This window comes from Xyrauchen texanus, chromosome 19 (genome assembly GCF_025860055.1).
Source record: "Xyrauchen texanus isolate HMW12.3.18 chromosome 19, RBS_HiC_50CHRs, whole genome shotgun sequence".
NCBI lineage: Eukaryota > Metazoa > Chordata > Actinopteri > Cypriniformes > Catostomidae > Xyrauchen > Xyrauchen texanus.
In genome coordinates this window covers 43,540,377-43,555,023 of record NC_068294.1, presented here as the reverse complement: position 1 = coordinate 43,555,023, position 14,647 = coordinate 43,540,377, and the positions used below count along the sequence as shown (strand labels likewise).

Here is a 14,647-nt window from a genome sequence, read left to right as displayed (position 1 = left end):
TCTAAACTGACCCGCGTTCATCCAGAACCGAACAAGTCTGAGCGCTCCTGATAAACCGCTGGTTAAAGTGTTTGATTGATTCAATAATAAGCGGCTGACAGTGCCGGAGGCTGTGGATTATTTCAGACTCATGCCAAGAGAGACAGAAGTATTCCAGAGATCTTGTCTTGGTTTGTGTGGGCGTAGATTTGGCTTGAACACTATTGGGGATTACCCCACCCCACCAGAAATCTACGCCCCTGGTGCTAAAGCTCTTGACAAGTCCATTAAAGTAGAGCCGATGGTGTTCAATCTGTCAGTCTTTTATCAAAGTTTAAAACGTTTTTGAACTTATTCCGTGGGTTCAGATTTATTTTAGGGTTTTTTAAGTTGTTGCTCCATATGTAGGTCGGTCATGAAATCAAAAGTGGCCCCGTTTACCTGTTTGTCTTTTTCAGTAATGGCTCATTCTATAATTTAGGGTGCATTCACCATTTCTATCAACTATGTTACTAAACAAACGCCCCCCCTGCGACTTAAACATGTGACCAGCATCATGTGACGTCCTTGTCCTCTGTGGGGGACATATTGAACACATAATGGCGAGTGTCCATTCATTTATTTGTTTGTTTGTTCAATATTTTAACTACAATAGGATATTGTAAGGCAGTATATTAACTGACCGTCAACTATGTTTAGTACATTTGTTATAGTTTGAAATAGTTGTTATGATTTTACTAAAATATACAATACAATTTGGGGTTAAACTGATCATGAAAATGACTTGTGGTTGGCGAGGCAAAGCCTACCATTGACGTTATGAGTCAAAATGGGGGGATTGTCAACTACGTGACCTGTCAACTGACCAACTCTACATGTTACAGCTGATATTGGAAGGCCCAATTCCCACTACTTAGTAGGTCCTCGTGGTGGCACAGTTACTCGCCTCAATCCGGGTGGCGCAGGACGAGTCTCAGTTGTCAATCGGCGCATCTGATCACGTGACTCGTTGTGCATGACGCCGCAGAGACTCACAGCATGTGGAGGCTCATGCTACTCTCCTCGATCCACACACAACTCACCACACGCCCCATTGAGAGAACCACTAATCACCACCACGAGGAGGTTATCCCATGTGACTCTACCCTCCCTAGCAACTGGGCCAATTTGGTTGCTTAGGAGACTCTCAGCATGTGGAGGCTCATGCTACTCTCCACAATCCACACACAACTCGCCACACGCCCCATTGAGAGTGAGAACCACTAATCACCACCACGAGGAGGTTACCCCATGTGACTCTACCTTCCCTAGCAACCGGGCCAATTTGGTTGCTTAGGAGACTCTCAGCATGTGGAGGCTCATGCTACTCTCCACGATCCACACATAACTCACCACACGCCCCATTGAGAGCGAGAACCACTAATCACCACCACGAGGAGGTTACCCCATGTGACTCTACCCTCCCTAGCAACCGGGCCAATTTGGTTGCATAGGAGACCCGACTGGAGTCACTCGGCACGCCCTGGATTCGCACTCGCGACTATCAATAATCCCGCACAGCCTCGCATTCATTCTTGTCCAAAATGAAAGATGGCGCTGCTCAGAATAAGGTTCTTGATATACGTGAGTAATATTCGGCTGGTCATATGATCTCATCATGGCTGCGCTCATACATGTGCACCATACGTAGAATAAAGCAGCCTTTTCTCTAAAACTAATATGACTAGAGTATTAGAGACTTCATCTCAATGCACCATTACTCTTTCTCTCTGTTTAAGAGTTAAGCAATTGGCAATAAAATACTTAATTCAAAATGTAATATAACTCTTAAATAATGTTTCAGTTGATGTCATCAAGGCCTACAACAGGTTTCGGCGGAGGGGAGTCTGGGCTGGACTGGTTATCTGGCATACCGGGCATTTTCCTGGTCGGCCAATGCACTTTGGGGCCGTTCAGGGGTGGACTTTCCAAGTGTAGAACCAAGCGGGATGGTGGGTCAGCCGCAAAACGTCCCGGATGGGCTGCGATTACCTCTGCGTTATGCAGAATGGACCACAAAATGGCCAGTCCAGTCCCGAAGTCCACATTCTGGTATGGGACACCCATTTTTCACCATCCAATTAATTCCTGATGGGTACATTTAGTCCCGCCCTACATAGTTTTATTGCCATCTACAGGAGTAAAACGAGTTGTTTCATGCTGGCTTTAAAGGCATGTGAAAGTGCCAGTATGAAAAACGATAGAACGTTTTTTGGGGGAACGCTACTCTTGCTGTTTCTGATTGGATCTGTTCTAGTCAAACAGTACTGTAATGATTAGAGACTTAAGAATGGGCACTCTGACATTGGCAGCCTCTTGATTTACCAAAGCATGGCACGTTCCTGGAGCAACATCCTTTGTTGGTCTTGTCAAACAATCACGGTCCACAAGTTTGAGTCACAACATCTGGAATCAAGTTCCAGATGTCAGCTAGATCGAGCGCTTGTGAGTTGAGTGCCGACTTGCATGTCAGTATACTTTGGCCTTAAGTGGGCAGTCCTTGGCTAAAATAGGCTGCGAAATGGACCAGACTCAATGCCAATAGGCAAAAGTCTGGCTCTGCGAGACTATCGTAACCCTAGCCGTACCTCATCTCTCAAATCTGATTGGTACCCGAAAATGTTTTTCCAGGACCAGCAAGGATGTTGCTCCAGGAACATGTGCTACTTCAGTAAATCACATTAAGCTTGACACATCCATTGACCACTCAACGCTTAAATCCCCACAGTTACCGCAGCGGAGGACACCCTGCCAACCCCCTTCACCTCTGGGTGGACTTGTGCTCGGAAATGTCATTACATTCTCAATGGTTTTTCCTTGGCAAAGTAGAGCAGGTCGGTATATAAATGTGACTTTGTTCAGATTGGATTGGCAAAATGCACAACAAACAAGCGTGAACCATGCACAAACACAAAGGTCTTGATCGTTCAGAGGAGGTCTGAAGGTCTGGAGTCAGTCATAAACAGCCTTCCTCAAAATCCCCAAACAAACACTAACAATCGCAAACATCAGCCTGCCACGCTGCACCTGCTAGCGGTTTCTGGCGCACCCCGGAGAACTCTCCCCCATTTCAAACAATTCCTCTGGCTCGCCGACTCGGTCTCAGACCGTTTTACAGCCAACATTCAAATGTTTGTCTGGGAATGTTGAGTTGTGCAAGCCGATGCAGACCATTTCAACCAAATAGATCTTCAGAAATGCCATTTGTCTTTGGAGAGTTTTATCGTCATGCATTGGAAAGTGAGTGTGTGACCGTGTCAGAAGTAATTTGTTTGTGGTGTCCGTGTGAGCGAGAGAGTACTTAATGTGTTAAGGCTAGTCGTTGTTTTACATTGTGGGTCTGGCTGCAGTGTTTGAATGTCGTTGTGGTTTTCTGTGCTGAAAAGTGTGTGTGTGATGGAGCTGTGGGTCTTCTCTGCTGAGCAATATGACCTGGATTCAGTCTACAAACTGTGGTATTAGTGGGCTTTTTGTAAATACTTGGGGCTGGATGTTAAAAAAAGAAGGTTTCTGTGTGTTTGTCCATTTTTGCCACCGTTTATTTGACATGAGGTGCGTGTGAACGCTTAAACCCTTAAACTCTCCCATTTAAAAGTTCACCATTCACACCAATTGGTCTAATTATTCAGAGAACCGGCCATATAAAAAAAGACTAATTCATAAAATTGTATGCGCTTTTATGATCTTATGATAAACCGATAAAAAGATAAATAAATGTTTGAAGTCCTGTAAACATGTCATTCTGCTTCTGTTCACTCTTAATTAAATAAAAAATCTTATTTCATTCCACTAGGTGGCAGAAAGCACTAGAAAAAATATTGTATTCCTCCATCAATGCACAGATCTGAAATGTAGGTGGCGCTCTGAAGCATTTTAGCTCTCACAGATGTGCTCATCTATGCCATTAGAGATCTGAGATCCTCCACTTTGCCATGATATATATAATTTTATCATCAATAACCTAAAACATATTTTCTGTTGATAAGTTTGGCATGCTTTCCTTCTGGGTGGAATATTTTGTTCTGGACATCTAAGATATAATATTGGATTATCCAGCCAAGCAAACTAACAGACAAGTAAACAATGGCTCATTTTGTAGAGAACTTCTAGAGGTATAAGCAGATATAAAGTTTCTTTTGAGAAAATCTTTTGAACTGTGGTATTAGGGCAACAATAAACTATACAGTCGCATGTCTGAGAACGAGAGCTTTCATTTGATATGTGACTTGTGCATTTATGTGCAAGACTTTTATTTTGAAATAAATATTTCTACCTCATTGCCTCTAGGGGACGCTAATTTTCAATGTGAATGCTTTGAGGCCTTCTTTCTTTATTTTTAACTAAGAAACTGTAAATGCAGAAGTGATGTTATCTATGAAAAGTTTAGATTCTAAGCTTTCAAATGATACCTCGTATGCCTGACTTACGCTGGCGGGTCTGTAGAGTTTAAGGGGTTAAATGCCGTATTCACAGTTATCATGTTCTCAACCAGCGGTTGCCATCTGGTGGGGTCTGTTCTGATATAGATGCAATTATGGGGCCAAGCATACCAACGATAACATTGACAGTAATATTTGATTACCTTAAACGATCACCAGATTATTTTGCCTCGTAAAAAGCTTTTAATCAAATCTTCCCGGCATCGTCTAAAGATGATCGCACCTAAATTTGGGGAAGATCCAATGAACGCTGTAGGAGGCATTCAGAAGAGTAGGTTTTCAATTCAATTAAAAATGGTGGACAGGAAGTGCATCAGGCCATGGCAAAATTGGACTCATTTTACTCGGCATGACCCAAGGAGTGTAAAGACTTCTCAGCCAAGGTGGTTAGTACCGTGCTACATTTACTTGAGTAACTTTTTGAAAAAAAATACTTTTAGGCGTATGTTTTATGGTGAGTACTTTTCACTCATACTCAAGTACTTTTGTAAAAATGTACTTTTACTTTGTTACAATGGGGCAGTGGTGGCTCAGTGGTTGAGGCTCAGGGTTACTGACCAGAAGGTTGGGGGTTCAAGCCCCAGTACCACCAAGATGCCACTGTTGGGCCCTTGAGCAAGGCACTTAACTCCAGGTTGCTCCGGGGGGATTGTCCCTGTAATAAGTGCACTGTAAGTCGCTTTGGATAAAAGCGTCTGCCAAATGCATAAATTTAAGAAAACAATGAGGTAAGTTTTAGAGCTAGTGATAATGTCGGCGTGTCTGAAGAGTTTACGAATATCTCAGCTCTGTTGGTTCATAGAATGCAAGTGAATGCATAAAGGCATAAAGGAGTGTGTACTCCAGGTAGGGAAGGGGTCCTCGGGGTCTTGTTCACGAGTGAGGGGACAACAGAGCAGGAGGTTGGCCGGAGAATCGGGGCAGCGGGGGCGGTATTGCACTCGCTCTATCGCACCATTGTCATGAAAAGAGAGCTGAGCCGAAAAGCAAAGCTCTCGATCTACCGGTCAGTTTTTGTTCCTACCCTCACCTATGGTCATGAAGACTGGGTCATGACCGAAAGAACTAGGTCACGAGTACAAGCGGCCGAAATGGGCTTCCTCAAAAGGGTGGCGGGCTTCTCCCTTAGAGATAGGGTGAGGAGCTCAGTCATCCGTGAGGAGCACGGAGTAGAGCCGCTGCTCCTTTGCGTCGAAAGGAGTCAGTTGAGGTGGTTTGGGCGTCTGGTAAGGATGCCCCCTGAGCGCCTCCCTAGGACGAGGCCTCGGGGAAGACCCAGGATTAGGTGGAGAATGGTTAATGTGACTCGGGATAGGGAAGTTTGGGGCCCCCTGCTGGAGCAGCTGCCCCCGCGACCCGACTTCGGATAAGCGGTTGAAGATGGATGGATAGATACTTTCTTACTCGTATCCTTTTAACATTATTACTTCTACTTGAGTAATTATTTTTTAAGTAATTGTACTTTTACTTGAGTAAAGTTTGTGGTTACTCTACCCACCTCTGCTTCTCAGGTACCTTCAGAGCATGTTCCCATTGACACTGACACATACCAAGTTTCGTAATGATATGCCGATGCATTTGTAAAATACTGCAACAAATAAAAAAATGGCAGATGCCCAAATTTGTCCGACATTGAAACCATGGATATTTTTTGACTGCATGCCGCAAGGAATCTAAAGAGACCAGTCTCTTGATTTGAATCCAAACTATTCAGAAGTTTAAGCAAAAACTGCCATTTTCCATATTTCCTGTAGGTGGTGCTGTGCACAAACCTGCTCTGGTACCTCATGGTGTAACGACTATGACATATAACAAGTCTCGTTTCAATACGCCAAAGCATTGCCAAGATATAGCTTCACGACCTCTTTGGCGTGCTCACCACTGAATTCGTTATAGCGTATAATGAGAACCATTCGGTCTATCAAAATAACTTTTTCTCATGAGTGGTCCTAGATGTACAGAGCAACTTTGTGCAAATCGGACTTTAGGCCTAGGAGGAGTTTGAGTTATTCAAAACGGTAGGAAATAATACGCCTTGGTATCAAGCCAAAGAAACGGAGGAATAAATATTTTCGTTTCTAAGCCTTCGGTTTCAACCGTTATTAGCAACCAAATTTCGAATAACATACGAGCAATTTTGAGCTGTTGGTGGCGCTAGACGGTTTGAGATAGATACCCCAAATTTGGTATGGTAGATGTTCAAGCTTTTCTCTTTTAGTGTGCCAAATTTCTTAACTTTCCTCCAAACGGTTCTATGGGCAGCCATAGACTTTAGTGATGGAAGAAGAAGAAAACGTACATATACAGTAGGTGCCTACGTACCTTCAGTGCTAACACCCTCATCATTTAATGCAACAAACATATAATAGTGCATTGTTAGGACAAAAGGTGGTGAAACCACTAACTCTATATGTTGTTGTTTTTGTTGACATCATGCTTTCAGTCAATCTCTTCGGTATTTTGCTGCAAATTGGTCGAATCTAGCCAAATTAGACAGATTTCAACATGGACAGGTTGCGTGACATGCCCTCGTTCTTGAAAACAACAAAACTGTCTTTACTTGCAACAAGGATAAACCATAATGTGTATTGTGTCGACCACATTGTGTATTGTAGAGTGAGTAATTGACCGCCGAGAGCATGAAACCATCAAAATTCAAGAGTCAACCAAACAATCAAATTTGCATGTTGTTAGGCCTTTGCAGTTCATATGTAATGTTAATACATTCCCCCTTTTTTTAGGAGATAGTTGTGTACTTTTTCTCCACTTTATGTCCAGTGCAAAATGTGTGCCCTGAAGCAAAACCACTGATCTAAACTATTACATGAGCGGGTCTGTGCACCCATCTGTTCAAGGGTGTGTTGTGTGTCATATAGAGGGTGTATAAATATGTGTGAGCCTGACCTCTTGTGTGTGTGTGTGTGTGTTTCCTGTGGGTCGGTGGGATATGTTTCTTTTGTATAATTTCTGCAGGTCTCTGGTCACCCGTGTGTTCTCACGCACATATTTTGCATTCTTTCCCCTCCAGCATTACCATACACCTTCGTCTGGGTTTGGCTGACAAATCTTTCCACCAGAACAGTCTGTTTCTCGCTCTCTGAATCCTTTGCTTTTTCCCGCTGACTCAGCGGAGTGGAGACTGCTGGGATTACAGGTTGCTGGTGTTTGCATGTGCGTGTGTCTCAGATTTGCTGTCTAAGTAACAGGTCCACATTTATTACTACAGCTTCAAAGATCTGCATGCATGTGTATCTTCTGAAAATATTGTGCTCTATCTCAGGCTAAATAGTCTCTGCTGGTGCTTACCTGTGCAGAAGTCACAGCCGTGATGCTAGGGTGTTGTGGGTGATTGCAAGGACATTGCTATCTTGTTGCTAGTGTGTTCTGGGTGGTCACTAGGGTGTTGCTAGGGCATTACAAACATTTTCTGGGAGGTTTTTTGAATGTTGCTATGTGGTTGCGAGGTTGTTCTGGGTGGTTGACAGGTTGTTGCTATGCAGTTTTTAGGTTGTTCGGGTTAGTTGCTAGGTTGTAGCTAGGGTGCTACAAATATTTTCGGAGAGGTTTTTAGTATGTTGTTATGCAGTTGCTAGGTTGTTTTGGGTGATTGCAAGGACATTGTTATTCTGTTTTTATGGTAATCTGGGGGCGGGGGGGTTGCTAGGGGTTCAAAACATTTTCTGAGAGATTTTTTGTATGTTGCTATGCAGTTGCTAGGGTGTTCTGGGTGGTCGCTACGGTGTTGCTAGGGCATCACAAAGATTTTCGGAGACGTTTTTAGTATGTTGTTATGCAGTTGCTAGGTTGTTTTGGGTGATTGCAAGGACATTGTTATTCTGTTTTTATGGTAATCTGGGGGCGGGGGGGTTGCTAGGGGTTCAAAACATTTTCTGAGAGATTTTTTGTATGTTGCTATGCAGTTGCTAGGGTGTTCTGGGTGGTCGCTATTGTGTTGCTATGATGTTGCTAGGTTATTGTGGGTGATTTCAAGGACATTGCTATCTGGTTTCTAGGGTGTTCTGGGTGGTCACTAGGGTTTTGCAGGGCATTACAAACATTTTCTGAGAGGTTTTTAGAACCTTGCTATGTGGTTGCTAGGTTGTTTGGGTGGTTGACAGGTTGTTGCTATGCAGTTGTTAGGGTGTTCTGGTTAGTCGCTAGGTTGTTGCTAGGGTGCTACAAATATTTTCGGAGAGGTTTTTAGCATGTTGCCATGCAGTTGTTAGGGTGTTTGCAAGGACTTTGCTATCCAGTTGCTAGGGTATTCTGGGTTGTCACTACGGTGTTGCTAAGGCATCACAAAGATTTTCGGAGAAGTTTTTAGTATGTTGTTATGCAGTTGCTAGGGTGTTCTGGGTTGTTGCTGTTGCTATGGTCATCTGTGGGGGAGGAGGTTGCTAGGGGTTCACAAAATCTTTGGAGAGATTTTTTGCATGTGGTATGTGGTTAGGGTATTCTGGATGGTCGCTAGTGTGTTGCTATGATATTGATGTTGTGGGTGATTTCAAGGACATTGCTATGTGGTTGCTTGGGTTACAAATATTTTTTACTTTAAATAGAGTTTTTTACTATGTTGCTATGCAGTTGCAAGGATGTTGTGAGTGATTGCAAAGACATTGCTATGCAGTTGCTTTGGTGTTGCGAAGGGTCAAAAACATTCTCTGAGAGGTTTTTTACTATGTTGATATGCAGTTTCTAGGATGTTGTAGGTGATTGCAAGGACATTGCTATCCGGTTGCTAGGGTGTTCTGGGTGGTCGCCAAGGTGTTGCTTTGGGGTTACAAATATTTTCGGAGAGGTTTTTAAATGTTGCTATGCAGTTGCTAGGATGTTGAAGATAATTGCAAGGACATTACTATGCTGTTGCTAGGGGGTTACAAAGATTTCTGAGATATTTTTTTATGTTACTTTGCAGTTACTAGGGTATTGCTGTGGGTGATCGCAAGGGCGTTGCTATGCAGTTGCAAAGCTGTTGCTAAGTTTTTTCAAAGGTTTGGTTTTTAGCATGTTTCCATGCAGTTGCTATGGTGCTGTGGGTGATTGCAAGGACATTGTTATGCAGTTGCTAGGGTGTTTTGGGTTTTACTAGGGGTTTACAAAGATTTTCTGTGAGTTTTTTAGTATGTTGCTATGCAGTTGTAGAGGTGTTCTGGGTGGTCACTAAGGTGTTGCTATGCAGATGCTAGATGTTGTGGGTGATTGCAAGGGCATTGCTATGCGGTTGCTAGGGTGTTTTGGGTGGTCACTAGGGTATTACTAAGGGTTTACAAATATTTTCTGAGAGGTTTTTATTATGTTGCTATGCAGTTGTAGAGGTGTTCTGGGTGGTCACTAAGGAGTTGCTATGCAGTTACTGTTGTGATTGCAAGGACATTGCTATGTGTTTGCTAGGATGTTCTGGAGGGTTGTTAGGGTGTTGCTAGGGGGTTAAAAAGATTTGTTTAATACTTACAGTCTGAGGTTTTGAATATCATGAATTATGATGAACATTTATACCACTAACATCCTATGAAATGAGACAATGCAGTAAATAATTCAACACAGTTCTTCATTTGCTCTGTTTGATGATAATGACGACTCACACAGCATGTATATGTTTTGAAACATGGACACGTTTCTGTATAGTTTACTGGCTTTGGAAAGATTGTTGCTTTACACAGAGATAAAATAAATAAGTGAAATTCTTTTTTAGTAACAACAATGATAGTAGCAGTCAAAGTAATATCACTTGGTCAGCATTCATCTTTATATATATATATATATATATATATATATATATATATATATATTTATATTTAGAAAAGGTTTTATGTTTTCCCTTTAATGCGCTGGTATAAGACTTTGGTTATCCATTTAAATTCCCAGTAGCAGCATTCCACATGAAATCCAAACAGGAACGTTGCTCCTTGTGTCATTCCGTGTCAGCTCACCCAATCCCGCTCTCTCGTGAGGTCTTCCATGTCATTGGTCACCACTTGTCTTTGGTCATTAGTTTGTATTTGGTGCAGCTTTTGAGAAAGTATACATTCCAGTTCTTGTAAAATCAATGGTCCATTTCTTTACAGGTCATGTATTACATCCCTCATGGTCTTTGACACAACGTGAAATATGCTTTTGCAAGCACACACACACGCAAACACACTTGTACTGCATTTAATTCATTCAGTCACTCATTCATTAGCTTTAAAGTTCACTCAATAATGAAAGTTTTGTCATTATTTACTCACCCATCATATCATTCCAAACCCATATATTGTTGTTTTTTTTTGCCGCCCTTGTACATGCAATGGCCACAACAGTTGAGCTCCAAAAAGGCACAATAAAAGTATTATAAAGTTAGTCAATTATTTTCCAATTTTCCCATTATTTTTTCGACTAAGAACCCGACATTTTGGTCTGTTGCTCACAAAAAGCTCATCATATGTCTTCAGAAGACTGAAGTCATACAGACAACATGTATGACTGTGTGACGATTATTAACAATTTTCCCAATGGGTTTAAAATGACATGATGATGAGTGAATAATGTCCGAATTTTCATTTTTGTCATGTCTAGTCATTTTTATAAGTATAGCGCTTTTCACAAAACACATTGTTTCCAAGCAGCTTTACAGGAAATGATGCTGTAATGTCTTAAATGTCTTTTTAAGCAATTTCATTGAAAATCATGCCTTAAAATTACAATTATAATTTTGTGTACACTTTCCCTTTAAGGCAGGTCTTATCAGATGGACAACTCTCATGTAACAGTAGTCTTTCTCTATGGCAAGCCATTTTGACATTTAATCATGCATCATATGAATTATAGATATCTATAATTACATTTATACTCGTTAAAATTTGGGCTGTCGATTTATTGTGTTAATTCAATGCGATTTAATTTTATAAAAAATAACATGTTAAAAAATTTGTATGCAAGTAATGATGTCCCCGGACCGTAATTAAAGCTCGAAGTACCACCTGTTTTCTCCAGGGGGCAGTAATCAAAACTCCAGCTGTACAGGCAACACATAGCTTACAGAGAGCAAACACACTAACCGATGTTCTTGCATTTATACCGGCTGGAGCGTGAATCCGAAAGCATTTTAATTATCTGTATTATTATTTTAAAATAATTATAAACAATATATATTTATATTTAAGTAGGACTATTTATAATTATTTAATCATAATATATTAAATGATTACTATTTGAGAGTCTTTTTCAGCAAATATTTATATATGCGATTGCGATTAATGCGATTTAATTAATCGACATACCATGTAATTAATTTGACTACAGTTTGTAATCGATTGACAGACCTAGTTATGGTGCGTTCACATACAATGCGTTTCGCGCGGCGCGATTACATAAAAGTCAATGCAAAGATGCGAATAGAATCGTTGAACTCGAGTGAAAAATGTGCGTGTCGCATTGTCGCGAAAGCCAATCAGCATTTAGATGTCCAAATGTCACTGACGTACTGACGTAGTAGCAGTAGAAATCTGGAAAAATTTATACAAATAATTGGTGTAGCGGCATGTGGGCACCCGGAATTGTACGACGCAACGTCATACATGTACAGAGACCGGACGAATAAAAGACATTGCTTGGAGGAAAGTGAGCGAGGAAGTTGGACGACCTGGTAAGTTCTGAAAATATGCGCGTCTACTTGATTCCAGCTATTGGTCGAACTTTACTATGAGCCAAGTCGTAGAAGCCCCTCCTACTGTCCTTTTCCGGAAGAGAAGCGGGAATACTCACAGGTTCGCGTTACTTTAATTTATAATCCAGCGGTCAAACTCGCACAAGCAATGCGAGTCGACAATTTTCTTTGCGTTGTATGTGAACGAATGCTAACTGATCAATCAAAATGCTAATTCTTGAAAAGTGAAAATGCAAAACATTTAAAATCAGTAACTACATTTGACTGACGTCATTACTCACGAAAACTCTCATTCTTGAAATCCAAACTAGTAAAATTAAGTTTTGAAATCTCCAAGTTAATTTTAACATGTTAGATTTGGTATTTCAGACATCTGGAAATGGATTTCAGAAATCGATAACTTGGAATGTAATTCAATAATATTATATATCTAAAATTAACATTTCCACTAGTGAAAACCAAATGACAGATACAAAAAATTCAGTTGTTGATATCAGGAATGGACATCTGCACTTGTAACAATGTAATTATTCCTTTGTACTAGTTAGAACTACACGGATTATATGAGTTTGCAAGTTTAATGAGTAAGAAGTTAATTAAAGATATCTGTAATTGCATTTCGAGCAGAAGGGAAGTACAGATCATTGTGACATTTTTCAAGTGAAAATGCATTTACAGAAGAAGGGGATTATTGACCAGACCAATGACTACCAGGGGGTTTTAAGGCTGCGCAATCTAGTTTGATGATCCCCTGCTCGAGAACCATGAACATTAACCCCCCCAACAACTTTTGGGCATGAACAACAAACCCCCCCACCCCTCAACAACTTTTGGGCATGAACAACAAACCCCCCACCCCTCAACAACTTTTGGGCATGAACAACAAACCCCCCCAAACCCCCCAACTGTCAACAACTTTTGGGCATGAACAAACCCACCCCCCCACCCCTCAACAACTTTTGGGCATGAACAACAAACCCCCAAACCCCCAACTGTCAACAACTTTTGGGCATGAACCAACCCCCCCACACAACTGTCAACAACTTTTGGGCATGAACAACACCCCCCAACTGTCAACAACTTTTGGGCATGAACAAACCCCCCACCCCCCAACCCCCCAACTGTCAACAACTTTTGGGCATGAACAACAACCCCCCCACCCCCCAACTGTCAACAACTTTTGGGCATGAACAAAACCCCAAACCCCCACCCCTCAACAACTTTTGGGCATAAACAACAAACCCCCAAACCCCCAACTGTCAACAACTTTTGGGCATGAACCAAACCCCACAACTGTCAACAACTTTGGGCATCAACACCCCCCACCCCCAACTGTCAACAACTTTTGGGCATGAACAAACCCCCCAAACCCCCCAACTGTCAACAACTTTTGGGCATGAACAACAAACCCACACCCCCCCCACCCCTCAACAACTTTTGGGCATGAACAACAAACCCCCAGCCCTCAACAACTTTTGGGAGGAGGGGGGGGGCCATTGCAGATAATTGGCCCCAGGACGTCTGCAGGTCATAATCCGTCCCTGATCAAGATTATTTTATGTAACAGTTTACTAGATTAAATGTAACTTCTGATGTCATGAATTGGGATTTTATCTAGTGAAAATTGAATTAATTCATATCCTGAACGTGATTAAATCTCAAAAGGGCTTGTGATATTCTCCAACCTCTCTCTCTTTCTGATTCCAATCCGAGTCCATATTCTTCTCCAGTTCAGGGATGTCTGTTCCTCTCCCTTAAGCGGGATCACGTCCAAGCTTGGAAGTCTTGTCTTGGGAAAATTGTAACACGATCAGCGTCTACAGGCCAATGTGGTTGTGTTTTGTTTAGAGTGCTGGGAGGATTGTTTCTCCATTATGGGATTGTGGGCCGTTAGCGGGATAAACAGCCTAATGCTTCGTCCGCCCGTAGAGACTTCGCTGGGCTGGCCGTCCCGTTGTGTTTGCTTTGGTTCGACTTCTCAGTGTCTGAAGTAAGCTGTCGTAAGCCACAGTTCTGGTGTGAATTAGCTAGTGTTTATCAGTAGGGTTGTACGACGTCCAACCCAGTGAAATATGAAGTGGCGTCCTTAGATTAGCATTTAGCATTGTCCGTTCAAATAAGTCGCGACTGTCCTATCTCAAATCCTGCTTTGCATTAGCCGTGTCATTTTCACTGGACTGTCTGGGTTTATTTCTTGTCCTCATGTAAGCGTGGTCTCGCAGCGAGACAGTGGAGGTTTAGCATTAGCGTGGTCGTGCTGCACGGACTTTCTTGATCCTCTTGCTAACGGTGGTGAAGCGGAACGGCGTTAAGTCCGGCTGCTCTCCGGGAGGAAAGCGCTTCATGAAGTGGACGTCCTGCTGGTTTGGTAGCGTCTGCGGACCGCGGCGAGGGCGCCCTCTTTTGGTAAAGCCCACGTACCATCCCGCGTAGCGTGCTGACATGAGCGCTGTGTAATTGTTTTCCAAAACCTTTTCCACGAAGACGCAATCCGCGCTACGATTACTGACCTTCTGGTGAGACAAAACATGTCCATATACAAATA

The 14,647-nt window shown here is 42.2% G+C and overlaps 1 protein-coding gene across 2 annotated transcripts in view; it reads right to left on the bottom strand.

Moving 5' to 3' along the window:
* Nucleotides 1-13,546: 13,546 nt before the first annotated feature.
* The window catches only part of fgf18a (fibroblast growth factor 18a), a 26,962-nt gene continuing 25,861 nt past the window's right edge, over nt 13,547-14,647 (bottom strand). Inside the window, exon 5 of one of the 2 annotated variants that reach the window (XM_052149522.1) lies at nt 13,547-14,615. In XM_052149522.1, the coding sequence (XP_052005482.1) occupies nt 14,346-14,615 (270 nt within the window). In that variant the 3' untranslated portion in view covers nt 13,547-14,345. The remainder of the gene's footprint in view (nt 14,616-14,647) is intronic. The other variant, XM_052149523.1, reaches the window with a different exon arrangement.